Source organism: Delphinus delphis, chromosome 3 (assembly GCF_949987515.2).
Source record: "Delphinus delphis chromosome 3, mDelDel1.2, whole genome shotgun sequence".
Taxonomy (NCBI): Eukaryota; Metazoa; Chordata; class Mammalia; order Artiodactyla; family Delphinidae; genus Delphinus; species Delphinus delphis.
Window position 1 is genome coordinate 89,878,923 of NC_082685.1, and position 23,037 is coordinate 89,901,959.

At 35.0% G+C, this 23,037-nt stretch overlaps 2 protein-coding genes across 16 annotated transcripts in view; one reads left to right on the plus strand and one right to left on the minus strand.

Moving 5' to 3' along the window:
* PPIP5K2 (diphosphoinositol pentakisphosphate kinase 2) overlaps positions 1 to 376 on the minus strand; it is a 74,566-nt gene extending 74,190 nt beyond the window's left edge. For 11 of the 12 annotated variants that reach the window (XM_060009077.1, XM_060009074.1, XM_060009069.1 and 8 more), the window contains exon 1: positions 151 to 376. The gene's annotated coding sequence lies outside the window, so the exon portion shown is untranslated. Of the gene's footprint in view, positions 1 to 99 lie in introns of all 12 variants that reach the window. The other variant, XM_060009067.1, reaches the window with a different exon arrangement.
* A 110-nt stretch (positions 377 to 486) lies between these two features.
* Positions 487 to 23,037, plus strand: part of GIN1 (gypsy retrotransposon integrase 1) — a 28,839-nt gene continuing 6,288 nt past the window's right edge. Inside the window, exons 1-8 of one of the 4 annotated variants that reach the window (XM_060009080.1) lie at positions 490 to 580; positions 8,311 to 8,379; positions 10,198 to 10,343; positions 11,974 to 12,167; positions 13,774 to 14,079; positions 20,505 to 20,696; positions 20,792 to 20,968; positions 21,448 to 21,733. In XM_060009080.1, the coding sequence (XP_059865063.1) occupies positions 8,369 to 8,379; positions 10,198 to 10,343; positions 11,974 to 12,167; positions 13,774 to 14,079; positions 20,505 to 20,696; positions 20,792 to 20,968; positions 21,448 to 21,733 (1,312 nt within the window). In that variant the 5' untranslated portion in view covers positions 490 to 580; positions 8,311 to 8,368. Of the gene's footprint in view, positions 581 to 8,234; positions 8,275 to 8,310; positions 8,380 to 10,197; positions 10,344 to 11,973; positions 12,168 to 13,773; positions 14,080 to 20,504; positions 20,697 to 20,791; positions 20,969 to 21,447; positions 21,734 to 23,037 lie in introns of all 4 variants that reach the window. The other 3 variants (XM_060009081.1, XM_060009082.1, XM_060009083.1) reach the window with 3 other exon arrangements.

Consider the following 23,037-nt stretch of genomic DNA (forward strand, 5'->3'; position numbering starts at 1 on the left):
ACGCTGCCTCGCTGGCACATGCCCCTAGGAGGAGCGCGTGTCTAGTCTCCCCCAGAGCGCAGCAGGAGACAAAACAACTGCCCAGCAGCTGCCGCAAACCTCGGGGGACCAGGTTCCACATCTTGATTCCTTCGGTCACTGGGCCCGCACCTGCCACGGCTGCGGTCGTCACGCGAACTGCAGGAAATGACCACGCCCATTCAGGCCTCGGTTTCCCCTTTAATCCCCGGGACAGAACTGAGGTGTTCATCAAAGAGACTCCAGCTGTTAGCTTGAACCTGGGTCTTCTCTCTTCAATAGCAGCTGGAAGGCCACAGAGAGATACTGTAGGCAACACTACACCTCGCCGAACCCTGGTCACGCCTCTTCCCCTCCCGCCTCGGGTCTCACACTGAAACCTCACCGGGCGGAACGATTTCCGGCAAGAACCAAACGATCCGCCCTAACCTTTTGTGACCGAAGCTCCGAGGCCCCCGTAAACACTCCTCTCTTAACCACACGGGTAGTTCCGCTTCCGGCAGCACCACATAAATCGCGAGAGGACGCTTAAATCTTGACGCTTGCGTTTAGGACCACTTCGGTGAGTGGTCGTTTTGGTGTGTTCACACTTGATGATTTTTTAAAATGAGGCGTGAGCTGACAGTAATTTCAAAACCATTCGCGTCAACTAGTTTAAAGAAGGGTTTAATTGACTTTGTGGAGATTGCGCAGGCGCCCTTGGAGCGGGAGGGCCTTGCTTGGGCGTTGCGATGCCCGCGACAGCTGAGCAGGAAAGGGACGTGTTCCGTTGTCGGGCCTAGGGAGGTGCTTTCTGCGTGTGACCGACTTTTACTTATTGGTCGTTTTCTTGCCTACGCTAAATTACCTGGACCTTGCCCTTAAGAATTAGTTAACGAGTAACCCAAACTCTGGAAATGCTCCCTCAGAGTAGCAAATTCAGAAGTTGAGTGCTGCCTTTGGCTGACAGTAAAGAATTCTCCTCCTTACTTTATCATAGTTGTCATTTAATCTTTTGCCCCAGATTAAAATCTCCTGTGGCGGGGAGAAATGCGAGTTTAAGGGAGAATCTTGCCCTGTTGTTTTAAAGGAAAATTACTATCTCTGTGGATGTTCTTTAAATGAGCGTTTCTGAACCAAAGTAGAGAAATAATTTTTAAAATTTAAATTCATTTATCACATGTGGCTTCATGTTTATGCATATGGAGATGAAGGCGTTTTTGTTAAATGAATTTGCACGTTGAAGTGAAGCAGATTATAGGGAAGTGTATTGTGTAATTAGATTTCCCAGTCGTTTTCGTTACATAAAATTGTGCACTTCCAGTTTTTCAGAGATTATAATAGAATAATTCAGAAGTAAAATTAATGATCCCAAGTAAATATGTTTATCGAAATATTACAGATTTTAAGTTTTAAAGTTGGGACATATGCGTATTATAACCTTTAGAAGCTTAAATTGGGTTTTGCCCTTGGTGAAACACAGTTAAATCCTAATTTTATTTAAAGTGGTACCTAACTGCCTTTATTGCACACACAAGATAAAATTATTAAAGGAATCAAGTAATAAGTATTTACACCTACAATAAGTATTCATTGATTTCATCTAATGTTGTACCAGGGACATAGTGTAAAAAGCTCAACCAAATTTGATCCTGACAGTTCCTCAATTAGGATTTGTAATAAGACACCTGTACTGCCTTTTCTCATCCCTACATATTTTAATACATGAGTAATTATTTTTTTTAAGAATTCTTGAAAATATGAGCATATCCAAAAAAGGTGTAATGTAATCTTCGTGTTTATAACTCAAACCACTTAATTCTCCCTTGTAAATTATACCTTTGTTTAATAATATTTGGGAATAGGAAGATATTTATCTTTGTTCTGAGTATTATAGCCTAAAGCCATTTGCTCATATTAACTATTCCATTGGATGGTTTCTAGGGACCAAATATTTCTTTTGAAAAGGAAAAAACTATTAGTTCTTTAAGTTATACCTATATATAAATAGCAAACATTAGCAGGAAACTTTTAACCTTCCACTTAGAGGACTATACTTTTTGTGAACTGATTTTTCTTTCTTATTCGTTTTCTATTTCTCCTTGTCATCTGTCTTTAGTGCCAGAACCACAAACTTGTGAACCCAATTAGACTATAAACTCATTATAAAGTATACAACTCTTGATTCTTCTGGGTTTCGTGTTTAGCAGTAAAACATAAATAAACATTGCTGTGTAACATTAATCTCGTTCCATTAATGAAAGGAACGAGATTTTAAAATCTTTTTTTCCTTGAAGATAAAGGTTTTGAGACAAGAAAGTTCTTTGCTACTTTGAACAGTTTTATATGGATGATAATAATACTTAAAACATTTTAACAGTAATTATATGTTGCGTTACCATTTGCAAAGGACTTTTCAAATTCATAATTATCCCATTGATCTTCATAATTGTGAAAAAGGAAAGGTAAGTATTATTTCCTTTTTGTCAAACATGGATACTGAGACAGGTAACTGTCACATGCTAGAAATTCTGACTCCTAAAAGCCGTACCTTCTTAGACAGGCCCTACTTGTAGTACCATATATCAATACATGCAAGTGAAGTAATGTTTGCTGAAGTGAAATAATAGTCACCTTTGGAACGTGTGCTCTTTTTAAATTCAATGCTACCTCTCCTGTCAGGAAATGCAAGTAATTCTTACTCATTTACAAATAGTTGAATGTCCACTGTGTCCTGAATACTATGTGAAACATTAAAAACTAACAAGACCTTCTCATTCCTCATTTATAACCTAAATTATTTATTACAAAAATCACTTTATAACTTTTCTAGCAGAGGCCTGAACCAAGTATTATGAAAGCTGAGGATGACAAATAATTAAATTAGTGTGTGTCAGGGGACGGACCATGAAATTTGAAGCAACAGAGACCAAGGTTTAAATTTAAGTCAATGGATGCATTCACTAACTGTGTTGCCTTGAGTAAAGTGGATGATCTCTCTGAACCTCCATTTTCTTATCTCTAAAACAGATGTAAAACTAGTACCTGTTCCATAGCATGTTGTGAGGATCATCACAGTAAAGTGCTGTATAAATGTTTGCTATTATTTTTAAAATCTGCTTTTGTAGTTATTTTTCAAAAATCAGTTCAAAAAATTGTTTCCTCTCTTTATAGTTTTGGCTTTTCCAGATGTCATAAAAAGACTGGCGTATAGTATGTATGTAGCCTTTTGTGTCTGCTTTCACTTAACACAATGATTTTGAGATTCCTCTCTATTGTTAAATGTATTTGTAGTTCCTTTTTGCTGAGTGGTATTCCACTGTGTGGATCTACCACAGTTTGTTTATCCATTCACCTGTTGATGAACTTCTGGATTGTATTCAGGTTTTGGCTGTTATGAATAAAGCTTCTAGAAACATTCACATACACATTTTTGTGTGAACATATACTTTCATTTCTCTTGGGTTAAAACTGTTTTCCAACATGTTTACACCATTTTTTATTCTTACCAGCAATGCTTTTCATGCTTGGTAGTACTTAGTATTGCCAGGTTTTGTTTGTTTTTGTTGTTTTTTGCCATTTTGGTGGATTTGTAGTGGTATCTCATTGTGGTTTTAATTTGCGTTTTTGTTGTCTAATGGTGTTGAACATCTTTCCATGTTTTTATTTGCTAACCATACCTTCTTTGATGAAGTGTCTGTTCACACCTTTTGCCCATTTTAAAAATTGGATTGTTTGTTTTCTTATTATTGAGCTTTGAGAATTCTTTATAAATTCTGGACCCAGGTTTTTCATTATATACGTGTACTGCAAATACTTTCTCTGGGCTGTGATTTCTCTATTTTCTTAAATTAAAACAGAAGTTTTAATTTTTTCTTTTATGGGGTTCTTTCTGTTTGTTATCTGAGAGTCATTGCCTAACCTAAGCTCACAAAAATTTTCTTTTTTGTTGTCTTCTAGAAGTTCTGTAACTTTAGGTGTTACATTTAGGTCTGTGACCATCGTGAATAATTTTAATTTCTTCATATGGTGCAAGGTATGAGTTGAGATTCATGTTTTTTCATATGGATGTTTAGTTAGTTGCTCCAGCATCATTTGTTATAAATATTATTCTTTCTCTATTGAATTACCTTGGCACCTATGTCAAAAATAAGTAAACACCATTTCTGTGTGGCTATATTTCTGGATACTCTATTCTGTTCTGTAGATCAATGGCTGTCATTTTGCCAGTACCACACAGTTTTGATTACTATAACATTAAAGTAAGTCTTGAAACCAGGTAATGTAAAATTTTTCAACTATATTCTTGTTTTTCAAACTTGCTTTAGCTATTCTGAGTCCTTTGGTTTTCCATATCAATTTTAGAATCAGCTTGTCAGTTCCTACAAAAGAGCTTGTTGGGTTTCTGATTGCATTGCATTGATTCTATAGATCAGTTTGTGGAGAACTGACATCTTAGTGAACTTATCCAGTTCTTTTCTCATTGTTAGGGTAGGAGTGACTTTTTTTTTTCCAGCTTTCTGCATTCTAGGCAGAAGCCTATATGGGAATTTTTTTTTTTTTTTTTTTTTTTTTTTTTGCGGTACGCGGGCTTCTCACTGTTGTGGCCTCTCCCGTTGCAGAGCACAGGCTCCTGACGCGCAGGCTCAGCCACCATGGCTCACGGGCCCAGCCGCTCCGTGGCATGTGGGATCTTCCCGGACCGGGGCACGAACCCGTGTCCCCTGCATCGGCAGGCGGACTCTCAACCACTGCGCCACCAGGGAAGCCCCTATATGGGAATTTTTAAATGCTGTTTCAGAAAGGAATAATTTACTTCCATTGTTGAGTATTATAATTTACCAGTCAATTTCAATCTGAATTAACCACTTGAAGTCTTTTTTCTTATCTGGAAAATGGGATATTGAATCACAGTCACTGGGCTTCCTTTTGCTGCTATATTAATGTGTTCTTTAGTCAAGATCTAATTTTTCAGTGTGTGATGTGGTATATTTAAGTTTTCAAAAATCTGTTCATCTTTCCCTACTTCTTGAAGATTAAATGTATTTTAATATCCTTTGCTATATTATAATTGTGTGAAAGATGCAAAAGAATAGAAATAATGAAATAAACTAACTCTCCTGTTAATAATGATTGGTCTTTCAAATTAGAAAGCCTTATTTCCTGAACTTTTTGGAAGTTAGAAGTACACATCATCAAGAATGATGTGTATGTTTTAAGAAGTGTAAAAATTAATTTTACAAAGAGAAAATGAAATAAGAAACCTTTTTCTTCTGTGAAATTACCTCTTGCCTTTTTTCTTTATTTAGGAAGTGCTTAGAAAAGAGATAAATGGAATTGACCTGATAGGTGCTTTTTGTTATACACTTAGAGAACTTAGTATTAGCATTGTCATCTGCCAGGTTTTTTTGATTCCAGTTAAAGGAATGTCGAAAACTTTTAGTCTGTACCTCTGAGCGACCTATAATTTATAAATATCAGTGTTATCAGTCTACAACCTTTTAACATCCAAAAATTTAACTTAATAAATCCAATTTGTATTCACTTGTTAAATGCCTTAACTCTGAATTGTCAAGCTGTGTGCCAAGGCTTCCTAGCGCATCATAGTGAATTCACAGGGTGCCGTGAAACACTGTAAACTTTCAAAGGAAACACAGGTGTATTCAACATCTATCATATCCCTTGTGGACCACTAGTTCACAGTTTCAACATTAGGTCACACTACATTCCTTTTTTTTATATCTTTGCAAGACTGGTTTTTGGATGTTTGCTGTGGTAATAATGCAGATACTGTACGAAAATCAGTACGGAAGAAGAAATGAGGGTGGCAGTGTCTAATCTAATTCCAAGGTTTGAGAAATTGTACACTGACCAGAGGTGCAGGCATGCCATTAGTAAGTAACTATAGTTACCTCAATGCTATAGACAATGTTTGTGTCCCCCCAAAATTCATGTGTTGAAATTCTAACCCCTAATGTGATGGTATTAGTAGGTGGCATCTTCGGTAGATGATTAGATCCTGAGGGTAGAACTCTCAAGAATGGGTTAAGTGTCTTTATAAGAGAGAGCTCAGAGAGCTCCTGAACCCCTTCTACCATGTGAGGACATAGGAAAGATGCCATTTATGAACCAGGAAGCAAGCTGTTACCAGACACCGAATCCACCAGATTGTTCTTGAACTTCCCAGCCTCTAGAATTATCAGAAACAAATGTTTGTTATTATTAAGCCACCTAGTCTATAATAAATTACCATAGCAGCCCATATGGACTAAGATACCCAGGAGAAGGGAAATGGGAGGGGTATGGTGGGAACTTAGAAGAGAGAGGTTTTTAAGTATAAGGGCAAGATATAGACATCACTGTGCTTTATGCAGACATTCATGTTTTCCAATGGCCAATTTTTTTCTACCAGTTGCAATTACCCACATCCCTCTGTGTTTTAGTATGGTGTATCACATTGATTGATTTGCGTACATTGAAGAATCCTTGTATCCCCTGGGATAAACCTCTGTGTTTTAGGACCTGTACTTCCTTTGAGGTGTGAGAGTTTGGTCTTTTGCTCCTGCGGGCTTTTTAGAGGCCTGAAAAGGCTTCTCCCCTTTTCTTTTTAATGTCCTTCAGGAAATTTTGCAACCTTTACTGGTCTCTGAAATGGAGGTAACAAAGGATTTTACCTTTTTAAAATAAATTTCATCCTCCTACAGGTAGCATGCTCCCAGTGGCTAGGCTGGGATGTTTTAACGTTTTCTTTTATGATTTAGAACATTGGTGGTCCCAAAAGCCATTAAGGGAAAACAAGAATTTGGGGTCATTTATAATATATTATAAATTTTACAGAATATAGACCATAATGATTTAATGTAAACTAAGAAAGGACGGGTCCTTCTATCTCTTGAACTTGGAAGAGCTTGCGTCAGTGTATCCTAGAGATGAAAATAAGACAGAGAAAAATGATTTTTGCCTGTTTTTTGGTTGATTTTTTAAGAGTTAAGGAGAATTATTAATAATACAGAGCTAGAATGACAGGCAGGCAAATGGATAGGTAGACTGACAGTCTATATTCCATACTTAAAACCACACAAGTCTTCCTAAATTGAAAATTGATGAAGGGCGTAAGTTTGCCACAGAATCTTTTGGCAGAGGAAAGGCTGTAGATAGGATGACATGAAAATAAAGGCATCAAGGGGTCTATTGTCACAGATTTCACAGTTAGTTTGAAAAGCACTGAGGTTTAGAGCAACACGGAACTGGAAAACAACAGAAGTGTCTATAGGGCAAGGACTGAGTATACACAGGGTAAAACCTCTTGATGCCTTTACTGTTTCCAGTTAGGGGTATTATGACTATATAACATCTATGAAAATTTTTATACATGTCTTCTGATACTCATATACTCATTTCACTAGGATATAAACTTAAAAATAGAATTGCCAAGTCCTTAGGGTAAACATGTTTAGCTTTAGAAGAAACTGTCCGTTTTCCAAGGTGGCTGTACCATTTTACACTTCCACAAACAGTGTATGAGTTTCGGTTACCTGTCCTCACAACCCCTGGTGTTGTCTCTGTTTTTAAATTTAGCCTTTTTAATAGTGTGTAGTTGTAAATCATTTTGGCTTTAATTTGCATTGCCCTAGGGGTAATGATGTTGAGCACATTTTCACTTGCTTATTAACCATTTGGATATTCACTTCTTTGAAATGTAAGATTTCCCCCCCCTTTTTTTTTTTTTTGCGGTACGCGGGCCTGTCACTGTTGTGGCCTCTCCCTTGCCGAGCACAGGCTCCAGACGCGCAGGCTCAGCGGCCATAGCTCACGGGCCTAGCCCATGGCACGTGGGATCTTCCCAAATGGGACACGAACCCGTGTCCCCTGCATCGGCAGGCGGACTCTCAACCACTGCGCCACCAGGGAAGCCCCTCCCCATTTTTTTGTATTGAGTTTTATCCTTTTCTTCTTGATTTTGTAGTAGTTAATTATATATGCTGGGTATGAGTCTTTCATGAGATATATATACATTAAAGATATCTTCTCCCAATCTGTGGATTACCCTTTCCCTTCTTAATGGTCTTTTGATGAACAAGTTTTGATTTTAAGGAAATCCAACGTGTTATAATTTTTTTCTTTTATGAATAGTGCTTTTTGTGTCCTGTTTAAGAAATCTTTGCTTATCCCAAGGTTTTGAAGATCTTCTTCTGTGTTTCCTTCCAGAAGTTTTATAGTTTACTTTTCACTTTTAGGTTTATGATCTGTCTGGAATTACTTTTGTTCATGATGTAGGTAGGTGGTCAATATTAATTTTTTTTTCTGATACAGATATCCAATTGCTTCAGCATCATTTATCGAAAAGACCATCTCTTCCCACATCGTATTGATGCCTTTGTTGTAAGTTAATTGACTGCATACATGTGGATTTAATTCTGGACTCCCTATTCTATTTCAGTGACCTGTTTGTCTATCCATAAGTATTGGCTTATGCCAGTACTTCACTGTCTGATTTACTGTAGTTTCATAGATGGTCTTAAAATCTGATCCATTCATTTTTGAGATGTTTTAGAAACTCTGATAAGGTACATTTGTTTGATTTAGGGGTACAACCATTTATTATAAAATGAAAAAAAATTTATGTATTTAATGGAAAGTGAATTAAACTTAGAATAAGCTAATTGTTTTATAGAGATAATTGACCTGTTTTTAGGTTATGATAGGAGAGAATTAGCTTTGCAGAACCTTTGCTTTTAAAATGGCGTACTGATATCCCAAAGTTATGAAAAGATCGGAAAGATGGTTATTAAATGTGCAAAGTGCTGTATCATTGGGAAAGAGACTTAATAAGCTTTTTAAGCCATAGTTTATAAGCATGGTCTATTCTGCTTTGTTCTAACACTCTCTCTGCAGTAATATTTTCTTGTAGCCTTATCCCTGCATCTTCTAGTGGTCAGTAAACATCTATATTGTTTTTGGATATTCAGAATTTTAAGCATTTGTATCAATTATAGTTCTAGCAGGAAACAGAAGATATACTCTGCTAGGATTTTAAAGAAAATTTAATGAAGTTCCTGTTTATAAACATATGATGGAAAGGGTCAAAGAAACCAAGATGGCACCTGGAGACTAGCAACAGCAGAAAATAGCAACCACCTCTAGGGCTGAAGCAGCAAGAAGAAATGTTGTTACAGACTTCCAGTGAGAACTAGAGACACAGAAGATGGGCTTCCTGACAGGAGCTATGATTGTAGAGGGTTGCAGCTTAAACCAAGGAAGGAGCCGGGAAATAAACATCCTGACCTCTTTCTTCTGCCATCTGATTTGCCTGCTCGTATCTCCCATTGGACAAGTCCAACCAGAAAACTATAAATGCAGTCTGCAAGGGTCAGTCTGCAAGGGTACAGCAGCAGGGAGAGAAAGGCCAAACATGTATCTGGATCAGCGGGGATGGTGGCAAACAAAATAACCAGCGCAGAATAGTTCGTTTTGACTGAAAATATGAGGGAAAGGTTTTTTTTTGAATGTAGTAATGGTTTTCCATATGGCTTAGGTCTAAAATAGAGAAGTTTTGTTTTGGCCAGTCCAGCCAGATTTTTCTTTATAACATAGGGAAAGTACACACAGAACAAAAGTCATTTCTATTCAAGAAAAATTAGCTTACATGTAGTTCAGAAGAGTGTATGAGATCTAGCATAGCGAAATATCTTCATTGCCATTTATCATTTGAACATTTCTAAAATGTATCTTTCTCATAAATGATTTGAGAATTTTTTGCATTTTGCAATGACCATGAATATATTTAGAAGTAATATAAAATTACATTTTCCCTCTTATAAGCTGTCATTTGTTCAAATGTCACATAACAGAACTATCCTATGTTAAGTAACATTTCAGTTGATGGTAATAGAGACTTTAAGCAAAACTTTGAAGTGTGCTTGTCATTTCCTTTTTTCCCAGTATGTGGAAATTTTTCAGTATTTCTTTTCACAGGGAAAGAGACGAGATAATGTGTCATGCTGTGTCTCAAAAATAGCATTTGAATATTTTAGTTCATCTACATCACACACTTTTCTGTACTACAATTATCTCTGACACAGATAATATTCCGGGAATGTTCAGTTCACATGTAAGCAGAAATATGACAGAAGGCTAAACTGAAATAGCAACTGAATTAGTTTATCATTTAAATTATATCTTTAAATACCTTTTACCTAGGTTCATGATGGTTCGTAGTGGAAAAAATGGTGACCTTCATCTTAAACAGATTGCATATTATAAACGAATTGGTGAATATCATCCAACTACACTGCCTAGTGAGAGAAGTGGCATAAGAAGAGCAGCAAAAAAATTTGCCTTCAAAGGTAAAATTAATGCCCCCAATTTTTAGTATAGAGTTTATATAGCTGTTTCTCCATATGTAATTCCTTGTGGAATCCTGAGAATTTCTGTAGTAATTGGTCGTTGCTTAACAATTACCATTTAAATTGATAATGCCATTCAGTCAAAAGCAAAATAAAACTCACATTGAAGCTAACTGAAGGCCAGTAAGCGTGAAAAGGGCATTTTAAATCATAGACAGAAAATGATACCATGAACAAAACAAAACACTTACCTAAATTAATGTCACCTGCTTTTGTCCTCAGGTGATTCCTACTCTAGTGGTACACTTGTAAACATTCGTGTCACTCTCAATGAAGAACTTATTTGATGCCTAATACTGAAAATGTTGACAAAGTTAACTTACTCTACTTATTTCTGTGGTTCCTCCCTCTCAGTGCCATTAAATAGTCTCAGGATCATATTTATTTTTGAACTCCTAATCCCCCTGAATGAATTAAATATTTGAAAGACAGTAGAATATTTATCTTGAAAGGTTATGATAATTTTCCCCTCTTTCTCTTCCTCCTCCAAAGGGGAAGAGAAGTTTGGGATGAGATAAGCAAAGACGTACAATCACCAGATGACTAAATGAATGTTGGTACTATTAATGGGAATTTTGCCTGTAGGTACAGAATCAGGCTTTTCTCAAAGCAGGTCAAGAAAATTCTAAGATAATAAATAAATACCTGCTTATTTTTCCCTGTGTACACCCCTTCCAGTAACTCCCTTAAGCTTAAGAACAGGCATACCTATTACATCTTAGACTAAAGAGGATTCATTCATTCATTTATTTAATCATTTATGCAACAAATGTTTACTGAGTTCCTCCTGTGTGCCAGTCACATTTTAGGCCTTGGGAACATGTTGATGAATAAGATAGATAACTCCTGCCCTTAAGTTGCTTACTTTCTAATTCAAGTAAGGAATGTTCCACTCAGCATGTGCTTAATTAAGCATACTAATAGCTTACTGGTGTATTTTGGAGTTTGAATAGCTACTCATCCACACTGGAGAATTAGCTATTCTCTTCCTGCCCTGATTACTTCCCAGCCGTAGACTCTTTCCAGGTGTCTCCAAAGGAAAACAACTGCCCTGAGGATTAAGGTTTGCCCACTTTCTTGGCTTTATGAACCCTATTTCCTACCCAAATCCTGAAAAACTTAAGAGAGGTGGTTGCTTACAAAAATACAGCTATGATGAAATGCTATTTTGGAAAATTCTATTCCAGAAGTTGCTTATCTGTACATAATTTATTTGCTAATTCCTGCCTTTTTTAGGAGGTGCCTGCTGCAAGTATTTTTCTAGTTTGATTACTCCCATAGAAGATAATTTTATACTCCCATATTTACCATGTGCTTTGGTGAACAAGCTAGCCCTACTTGTGTTGATAGCTACAAAACTATAGCGGCTAGTTCTACATATCTATTAGTAAGTGTAACAGCTGAGGACCTTTCAGATTGTATGGTAGCATCATCACAAATATTCTATATTAGAGGGAAAAGGATTTAACAAAAAAAACCTCATGGTTTGAAGATAAGGCTATGATTATCTTAAAACTATATAGATATCTAAAAATTTCAATTATATTTTTTTGGTATTTTTTTATTTCAGAAAAAAAGCTGTTTTATGTCGGAAAAGACAGAAAACAAAATCGTTTGGTAATTGTTTCAGAAGAAGAAAAAAAGAAAGTCCTAAGAGAATGCCATGAAAATGACACTGGAGCCCATCATGGCATATCCAGAACCCTTACTCTAGTGGAATCCAGCTACTATTGGACTTCTGTGACCAATGATGTCAAACAGTGGGTATGGCTTATGTATTTAGAATATTTTGAATAATGTCTTTGTAGTATATATCCAAAATTCATGTTTGCTCCAGATTAACTCTAGATATCACTTCTCATTAAGTACTTTTTGTCTGGGTAGTTTTTCTGCAAAACATTTAAAGGGAGTTTTATTTCCCTTCAAAAATCTTCTTTAAAATCACTGAAATATAATTTGAACTAGAACAAAGCATTATTTAAATATTTGAAAATACTCTGTTTAGATAGATTATCTAGAAACAGATTTTCATCATTGAACTATCTTGTGTAGGCAGAATTTCAATGGGGCTGAAATTTCTTTGACCAAAAATTAATCATTACCTCTTTGATGGCAGTCATACAATCTTTTCTTGAGAGGAGAATATGTTCATTATAAGTCAGGCCCCATGTGTGTCTCCTCTTTTGTCCGTATATTGTCTTGACATAGAAAATGTCAAATATGGCAGAAACACCAAACCAACTAATTGCAAAATCAAGTTGTGAAGATAATGAAATTAGTCCGAGTTTTGTAACTTTATAACCCATTAGGACCTCAACTTCTTCTAATAGAAAATTCACCTAGGAGTTCTGGGATTCTTGCTGCTACTTGATCCCTACTCTTTCTAGTGTGCTCCATATAGCAAATGATAGAAATTCCTTAGTATGTATGTGAGAACCCGTTAATAATCGTAATAGTGCATTAAAAAGACTGTCATTTCAGGCATAAAGAATTAACACAACATTTAATTTAACTAAGTATCATTTGTGAGTCTGTGCAGGTATTCCAAAGACCTCAGTTTTTGTATTTGCCTTTAGAACCTGCCACACATTCCTTTACAGACATTCAATGAAATCTTTGTCACATCTTTATCATTTGAAAAATGATTTTGGGAAATAAGGTAATTTGTGATGAGAATTAGTTTAAGTTAGAAAAACTAGAAGATAAAAATTTTGATCAAAAGTAACTATAATGCAAAAAGACTGGTTTAAAAATTTTGTTCAGGACTTTGTTTGAAAGTAGTTTCCAAAGTGTAATTCCAGAAATACGTTGAACAATGGCACCATCCATATGTTGATCAATTGATCTCATCTCACACAAATGAAAGCTCCATGACAGCATGGGCTTTGTTTTTGTTCATTCTCTTTTTCCAGGACCTAGTGGAATTTCTGGCATCTGTAAATATTGTTTGAATAAAGTTATATTTTAATGAATATTATTGCATACATGAATGAATGAACTCAGTAGAGTGATAACTTTAAAAGAAAAATTTTTTTTGCTTATAGAAATTATATACTCACATACTGATTTAAAATTATAGCAAACATGTTTTAAGATCTATTCATTTAATAAATATTTATTGATTGTAAACCAGAATTATGTTCCATGTGAATAAAAACCCTTAAGGCAGTCATTGAATAGTAGTAGCAAGTAATATTTGCTTATATTCTGAATAGGTTTTATTTTATTATGAGAATAGTCCAAAAGTTTCTCCTTCAAAACACAAAGTACCTATCAACCATTTCAAAGTTCAGATTTATAAGACTGCTTTTATTATATTGAATATATTAACATTTGTATACCTTTTCTTTATTGTATGCCTGTTTTATAGGTATATGCTTGTCAGCATTGCCAAGTGGCAAAAAATACGGTTATTCTAGCACCTAAACAGCATCTTCTCAAAGTGGAGAATCCATGGAGTATAGTTACTGTTGATCTGATGGGCCCTTTTCATACAAGCAGCAGAAGTCATGTATATGCTATAATCATGACAGATTTGTTCACAAAATGGGTTGTGATTTTGCCTCTTTGTGATGTTTCAGCATCAGAAATTTCTAAAGCTATTATCAATATATTTTTCTTATATGGACCTCCTCAGAAAATAATAATGGACCAAAGAGATGAGTTCATTCATCAGGTAAGACAAACTAGTTAGATCTAGGAGCATATTTTACTCACCTTTCAGTGAGCAGCACAACTTACATGGTACTTAATAAGTTTAGAAAATTCCTACAGATATAGAGGTTTAATATTGTATAGTACAAAGGTAGTTGGACTGGAAATTAAGGATTTTAATAGTTACTATGCCACTAAGTAATTGTAAACCTGTCTTTAGTTTTCTTCAAAGTAAAATGAGGAAGTTGGACCAAAGAGTCTTTTTTTGCTTCTAGCTTAAAAATTCTGTGATTGATATGTAGAGGGAGAATTGACTAAATGGAGAAATACAGTCATGCTTGTGAATGAGAAATTCAATATTGAAAGATACCAATTTTTCCCAAATCAAAATTAATTTATATGTTAATGTATTTCTAATCAGCATTAAAAAGGAGGGAGCATTTTCCCTTGCCCTGGCCTTTATCCGCATTAAAGTTAACCTGAAAGAATAAGTGGACAGGAATACATACAAAAATTCTAAAAAAGGAATATAACTACTATACTTAAGGCATATTATTAAATTTTTATAATTGACAGGGTACTGGTGTAAGAAAATAACCAGACTGTCTAGGTTCACGGCACCTTTGATATCTCAGTCCAAAAGAAATACCTAAAATGATACTTATCAAATAGTTAGGGCTTGTGCCAAGGGGTCCCTAAGGTTATCTCCAGGTTTTATAATTCACTAGGAGGACTCAGCAGATGTTCATACTATGGCTAAGATTTATTATAACTAAAGGATACAAAGCAAAATCAGCAGACAAAAGGCTCATGGAGATAAGTCCAGGGGAAACTAGGAACAAGCTTCTAAGACATCCTCTCCCAGTGTAATCACACAGGACATGCTCAGTTCTCCCAGCAGAGTTATAGCAACCCATGTAAATTGTTGTCTACCAGGGAGGCTCACTAGAGACTCAGTGCCTAGGATTTTTACTGGGAGCTGATCACATAAGCACCAAAAATTCTAGATTCTCAAAAGAAAGAAGGTGTTCAGCATAAGCCACCTTGATTGTATAAACAGTTTTGGCACTGTGAGCCACCCTTAATCAGTTAGGGAATGGTGGAAACCCGCACGAAATCCAAGGTCCTAGACACCAGCCAAGGGCCAACTTTGTAAGCAGGACTTTCACAGGATAGCAGCCTTAGTTCTGCTATGTTAACTCTTTTTCTGCACAGGTCCAAACAACTTAGTATTTGTATCCTAACCACTTAGCCATTTAAAAAAATAGTAGTCATAAATTGAAAGAAATAATATTTTCATTTCATTCATTTCATTTCATTTTCATTTCATTCTTAAATAACCACAGTTAGTTACTAATGGGATGTGTATACCTGTTTACCACTGCTAAGCTTTTCAAACTTTGGAATCAGTTTGGACACTGCCATCCTCATTTCCTGTTTTGCATTGATTTTTATACAGTCATTGCTTTTTATCATAGCGCCTGTCAAAAAACAGTTCTGTAAAGAAACATCATCAAAAGGAATGTAGTCTGATCTATTGTTGAAACCATAAACTACCTTAAGCTAGTAGTTTTCAAGGTGTCCAACAGATGTTAAGGAGGCCCTTTGGCACAGAGTTTAGTAACCATGTTTAAAATGATAGAGCTGGTATCATAAATGAGTGGAGTTAGGGAAGGATTATTTAATAAATTTAATTTAATTAACAGCATAGATAACAATTTTCTAGTTATTTCTATAATATGATTTTAGAATTACTGCACACCAAAATTGTTTTCAGGTAAATTAAAAATTTTGTTTTTTTTAATTGAAACAAAAAAATACAATTGACTTTTTTTTTTTTTCAATCTCTAGAGACTGAGTTAACTTTCCAAGCTTAGGGAATAGTGGCATAAATTTAAATGGAAAAATCACCAACTTTGGCTGTTTAAAAATTAGAAATTTATATGTGGTAAAATCACCAAAATGTACAGGCCAAGAAATAGGCCAAAAAAATAAAGCACATTCATGCAGGAAAGGGCTAATGCCTTTATTATAAAAGATTCAAACAAATTAAAAAATTTAGTCAATGGCAGAAATGTAATTCACAAGAGGGAATAAAAATAATAAATATGGAAAAATGTTCAAACCCAATAGTAATGAGTAATGTAAATTAAGACTTTTTTAAATTTTTTGTTTATCTAAATCAAGAAAAATAGTAGTAATACCAAAAATACCAAATAGACTACAGATAAAATAATATAGCCTTACATTACAGGTAGTATAGCAACTTGAAACTAACTCTTGTAAAGCAGTCTGCCAAAGGTCCAGTAAGAGCCATATATATATATATATCTTGGTGAACGATCCTATTTCTAAGAATTCTAAGGCGATTATCCAAAGTATAGAAAAATAGCTCTTTTACGATATTATTTACCACAATGCTATGTATATTAACGAGAAACAGGAAATGACCTAAATATCCAAATAAAGGAAGTGTTTCAGAAAAACGTCAAGCCCCATGATGAAATATTTTGTAGTCATTAAAAATGTTTACAAGAAAAGGAAATAACATGGACACTGATTAAAACATGTTCAGTTAAAACTCTGGGTAAAAGATTTTATTACATACATTATGTATACATATTTTACACAGATAACTATGTAAAAAATAGATGTAAAGAAACTAAAATAAAAATTTATATGGTTAACCATGGAGTTTTTAAGAGTAATGAGATTATAGGTTTTTTCCCTTAACTTTTCAGTTTATATGTTATCATTATGTTGTTTTTATAACTATTAGTGATTAAAATATACATAATCATCTGTTGTTTTGTGATATAAATTACTACTGCTTAGCAATAACTAGTTCTCCTAGCCTTCCAAACATAGACGACTGTCCTAGCCTCTTTCAGGTGGGCAAGCCCAAGTAACACATCTGGGCAAAGAAGTTGAATGGATGAATGTGTGCCCCTTTCAGCCTGAGGTATTGAAAACTTCATCCTCAATTCTTCCTTCTCCCAGTCTTATTCTGTCTCTGGAGAATTAACTGCATATTTCAGATATTACCCTAAAGGGTAGTGGATTTTCTCTCATCCAGGATTTCTGAGGCACCTAGGTGCTTTGGAGAGACACCCTGACCTACAGCTGACCTTGTCTGAGCAAGTAGTAAAATTTTTGAGTTAAACCACTGAGCCTTGAATGTGTTTTGTAACTGCAGTATAATTGCCTACCTTGACTGACATAGCAGTGGTCTGCAAAATGAGGTGTGCAAGACAATCTAGTTTGTAGGATGACAATATTAGAACTTTTGTTTATAATTTTTATCTAATAAGAAAGAAATGAAGCTTTTACTAATAATATATAGAGATTCATAATAGCATCCTGAGTCAACAAAGCAGATGATTGTGTGTCGCACATGGTACGGGAAGGTATCTTGGGAAAAAAGTGAGAATCTGCAACATGTGGGAGTCCATAGTGGTTCCCTCACTCATTCTTTTGCTTTAGCAGCAGTAATTAAATTTATGGATATTGTCCAGTTTTTGCCAAACTACCCTTCATAGAATAACTAGGTGGCTTAATTTTCTTGCAGTGAAACAAGATCATACGAATAATGCAATCACCTTTCAACCACAGGAAAATGATAGAGCTGACACAAGTAACTTCTAGTACTAGCTCTTTCACAGATACATTAACGATATAAAAATAAATGTGGACTAATCAGATCTGATAGGAAATTGGCCACCAAAACTCAAAATTATCAAGAAATCTATTTGAAATAGTCTTACTTTTACCCTTATTAATGAAAAGCCTCATCCTAAATGCATATAGTACTTCAAGATACTAGGTAATGACAATATGAAACCATTATGAATCACCAGCAGTCTTTCCAGTCATGTTTAAAGTCATATGATGTATACATTATTGGTACTATGTATAAAATAGACAGCTGATGGGAACATACTGTGTAGCACAGGGAACTCTACCTAATGCACTGTGATAACCTATATGGGAGGGAAGTCCAATAGAGAGGGGATATCTGTATGTGTATGGCTGATTCATTTTGTTGTGCAGTGGAGGCTAACACAACATTGTAAAGCAACCATACTCCAATAAAAATTAATTTTAAAAATAAAAAAATAGTCATATGATAATCCAAGACTTTGAAAATTTTACCAAAAGTAACAATAAATGTTTATAAGCCTCTTTTATGAGGTTTAACAAAAAAAATAAAAATCACATGTGATTAAGAAAATTTGTTCTTTTTGCTGTGATTTATACGGCTTAAATATTATACAGCAGGCATAATCGTGACAAAATAAAATGGGTTTTTTTGTCAGCATATACTGACATAGGAAACACTGCTAAAGTATTGAAATAAGATTTAGAACATTATACACAATGTGGGAGGTTTATTATAAAGTTGATGAAAGTACAGATGTTTCTAACATATCTCAGCTTAGAGCATTTGAGTATTTGCTAAATTGTTTCAATAAAATACACAAAGACCTTTTTATAAACCTGTGAAGAAAAGAGAATTAACATTTGTAAAGGAAAAATTATTTCTTTAATTTTAAAAATGTGTCTTATGGAAAACTAAAATTGTGACCACTAATGGAATGTCTGGTTTGATGGGGAGAAAAAAAGGCTCTTGGGTTAAGGATATCTAGGTAGCATCTCACAAATGGATTCACTGGATCAGTTCTAGGCAACCTCTTCAAGTTGAAGCCTTTTCCAAAAGTCAGTCATTTTTAAAACCATTAATTATGACCTCAGATTGAGGCTGACCCAAATAATACCTATTTTCTGGGATTTCTTTTAGATTACTTTTGATTTAAAAGGAGGTGGCCTAACATATATACAGTGGAATATTACTCAGCCATAAAAAGAAACAAAATTGAGTTATCTGTAGTGAGGTGGATGGACCTAGAGTCTCTCATACAGAGTGGAGTCAGAAAGAAAAACATACCGTATGCTAACACATATATATGGAATCTAAAAAAAAAATGGTTATGAAGAACCTAGGGAAAGGACAGGAATAATGACACTGATGTAGAGAATGGACTTGAGGTCACGGGGAGGGGGAAGGGTAAGCTGGGACGAAGTGAGAGAGTGGCACAGACTAATATATACTACCAAATGTGAAATAGATAGCTAGTGGGAAGCAGCCACAAAGCACAGGGAGAACAGCTCGGGGCTTTGTGACCACCTAGAGGGGTGGGATAGGGAGGGTGAGAGGGAGACGCAAGAGGGAGATGTGGGGATATATGTATATGTATAGCTGATTCACTTTGTTATAAAGCAGAAACTAACACACCATTGTAAAGCAGTTATACTCCAGTAAAGATGTTAAAAAAAAAAAGGCGGCCTTCGTTAGTACATATATTAGGTAGGAATTGTATTCCACTGTGAGTAACAGAGAACCCTTCTCTTCCCTCCAATATATAAACTCCAATAGGAGTTTATTTTATACTTAGGGAAAAGAAAGCCAGCTTCTCCAGGGTTGGAAGGGTAACTCTGAATGTCATTGGGAACCCATGCTTCTAGCATTCTGTTCCACCATCTTTGAGATGTGACTCTCAATCTTATGCTTACAATATGGCATGCCACAAATTCTACATTTCTGGCAGAAAGAAGGGAGAGGTTAATGGGCAAAAAAAGCTAGAACTAGCTGAGTCTGCCCAACAACTTTCACTTAAATCTTTTTGGCCAGAACTATATCACTACCCCACTACTATATCACTACTATCTGACTACCCCAATGAAAAATAATAAGAAAAAATAGTTTGAGGTGTAAATAAGGTAGGAAAAATAAGTTAACAGGCTTATTCTTATAAGTTTTCTAAACTCATTTTGACTTATTAGGCCCTGCCCATAATAAATATAACAACAAAAATAATAGTAACATTAAGAGTTATAAAGTGCTTACTACTTGCCAAGCACTGTTTTAAGTGCCTTATAAACATTTATTCATTTAATCCTCAAGAGAGTCGTGGGTAGGATTTTCCTCATTTTACAGATGAAGAAACTGAGTACACAGAGGTTTGGTGATTTGGCCAAGGTCATGTAGCTGTCAAGTGGATTATGTTAACTGTGTTTGAGAAACTGTCTACTGAATTAAAATGTTATCTGAACTCAGAGTTAGTGTTAAATTCTGTTCTTCCATTTCCTTGCTGTATGTGTGTGTCTGGCAAGGCACTTAACCTCCCAGAGCTTCAGCTGCTTATCTTTAAAATGGAGTTAATATCTCATAAGATTTTTGTCATGTATAATGACTGTAATGTAAAGCATCAGCACATAGTAAGGACTCAATAAATGGTAGTTACTCTTTTAAACAAAATATGTATGTTTTCATAAAGACTGGCTATGGTCAAGGAAAAGGCAAGATTCAAATTCTTTTGCAACCTTTCAATCCAGGGAAAAATAAAATACAGATTTTAAAATCAGCTTTGTTTTTTATATGTTTTTCAGATCAATGTAGAACTGTGTGAATTGTTTGGTACAAAGCAAATTGTAATTTCTCATGCCTCCCAAACTATTAATCCAACTGTAAGTACACCTAGCACAATCAAAACATTTCTTTCCAAACACTGTGCTGACTACCCAAACAACTGGGATGATCACCTAGCAGCTGTTTCGTTTGCCTTCAATGTTACTCACTCGGTATGTACCTTTTTATAATCTGTACTTGTGAATTATGACTATTTCTTGGCTACATAAATGTTTTATTACAAATTGTTGTTTATTTTTCTTAATAGGAACCTACGAAAAATACACCGTATTTTCAAATGTTTAATAGAAATCTTTACATGCCTGAGACTTCAGATATTCTTCGTGAAGTGGATGGTAATAATACAAGTATGTTTGCCAGAATTCTAGGTGCAATTAAAGAAGCTGATAAAGTAATGGAGAATAAGACAACTTCAGCGGGCCAGGTGATTCTATCTAATAGAAAAAAACTCTATAATCTAAAAATCTATAAAGTGATTTTTTTTTTAAATTTCAGCATACACTCACATACCTATGATATACCCTAAAACCAATTTTTTTCCATTGAATTCTGCATGTTTTGATTAAACAGTATGTTTATTAGCTATGAAATTCTGAGAGACATTACCAGGAAAACTATGTGTTTTGGAATCAAGGTAGAGCTGAATTCAAATCCCTGGTTTTGCTTTCTAGTTGTTTAACTTGGGCATGTTACTTTATCTCATATTACTTTATTTTCTTTATAAAGTTGAGGTAATAATACTGACTTTGAAATATTGTTTTAAAAAATTAAGTGGGATTCTTGCCTAGCTTTCAGTAGCATCTCAATAAGTAATCTTTTTATTATAATATTATCTGTATATACCTTCAAGAAACTCTAGCTCTTTCATCCCTTTGTTCTTTTTTTTTGTTTTTACACTTGCAGATGGAGAACAACAGTTTTGATGAACTAAATAAAAGCAAAATCATTGTTAAAAAGAAACCAAAGCAATTAAATCCATTTCAACTAAAAGTGGGTCATGAAGTTTTAAGACAAAGGAAAAACTGGTGGAAGGATGGTCGTTTCCAATCTGAATGGGTTGGTCCTTGTGTCATAGACTATATTACAGAAAATGGATGTGCTGTTCTGAGAGACAACACTGGGACAAGACTTAAAAGACCCATTAAAATGTCTCACCTCAAGCCCTATGTAAGAGAATCCAGTGAACAAGGTAAATATCTGTCACTTCTCTACATTTTTACTTTCTTTGAATGAAGAGAGAAGTTAAAAATACAAGAAATCTCACCCGCCTCGCACCCCTCCTTTGGTTAGTTTTTCTTTTCCCTTCTCATTTTTATAAAATTTTGTACAGTATTGGAGCCCAGGTAGTCTTTTTTATAAGCATGTGTCTTCTGGAACTGTCAGGTTTGTAAGAGATTTTATCTTGATTTCTAGTGTTATTTTCACACACTTTCCCACAGTTCATGTGGGAGACACTGAATGTGTTTCACAGAAGGAAGAATTATATCTTCATTATTTTCACTTTCAGAATATTTTGTCACTTTTAGCATGAAATGATAGTAACTAAGATAAATAATGCCAAAAACAAACATACTCTCTAGAATTCTGTTGTGAGATAAATATATTAGGGGACATTTTAAAATGTGATTAATTTTTAATGTTGCATCTTAGTCACAGTCATGGTGGATGCAGGGGAGGGTGAGAGTGGGAGATACTCAGAATGCTATAAAGTGCCATTATAAGAAGAGGTAAATAGCACACTGGACAAGGTAATACTTGCCTCAAAATGTGATTACGAATAGTCAAGATATCCTGATCTTCTCTAACCCTTTCTTTCATAGACTGGAGCTAAATGACATGGCTTTCAGATTAAGTCCCACTTTATGTCCTATTTTATGTGCTCCTTAGAGTTTCTTTGGAGTGGATAACTTAGAGGGAGTGAATTGGTACCTTAGCTAGTTAATTTTGTTTATTCTATAAAGAAAGATAAAGCATCAGTATTATTTGAATCTGAGTAGCAGTTAAGGAAGATACAATTTAGTACAATTTTAAACAATATAAACAACTGAGGTATTTAACAAGCTTAAGTAAATAATAATTACAAAAATGATGATAATAGATAACCCTCTTTCTTAGGATATGAAGCCCTTGGGGCTGCTTTGTAATAGCTCAACTCTGTTTCTGATCTGGGTCACAACTCTCATGTTAAAAGCTCTGAGTACCTTCCTTTCTGCTTATGGCAGAACCAGTTGCTCTAGTAGCAAACTTAGCTTGGACTGTTTCAATTCAGAAAGCTCACAGTACCTTCATTCTCGTTGTTAGAAGATAAGCACATTTATTCCTTGTGCCTCCTCTTAGTTCTAAGCTGCCCTTTATGATTTCTCCTTTCTGCAAGTTAAGTAGGGACAAAAGATTATACAGGTGCATGTTGTCCTTTCTTCTTCTTTTGATTTTCCCTTTAATCTTTGGTGTTCAGGACTTGCTCTCTTCTAATGTGTTAACCTTCCTTAATTA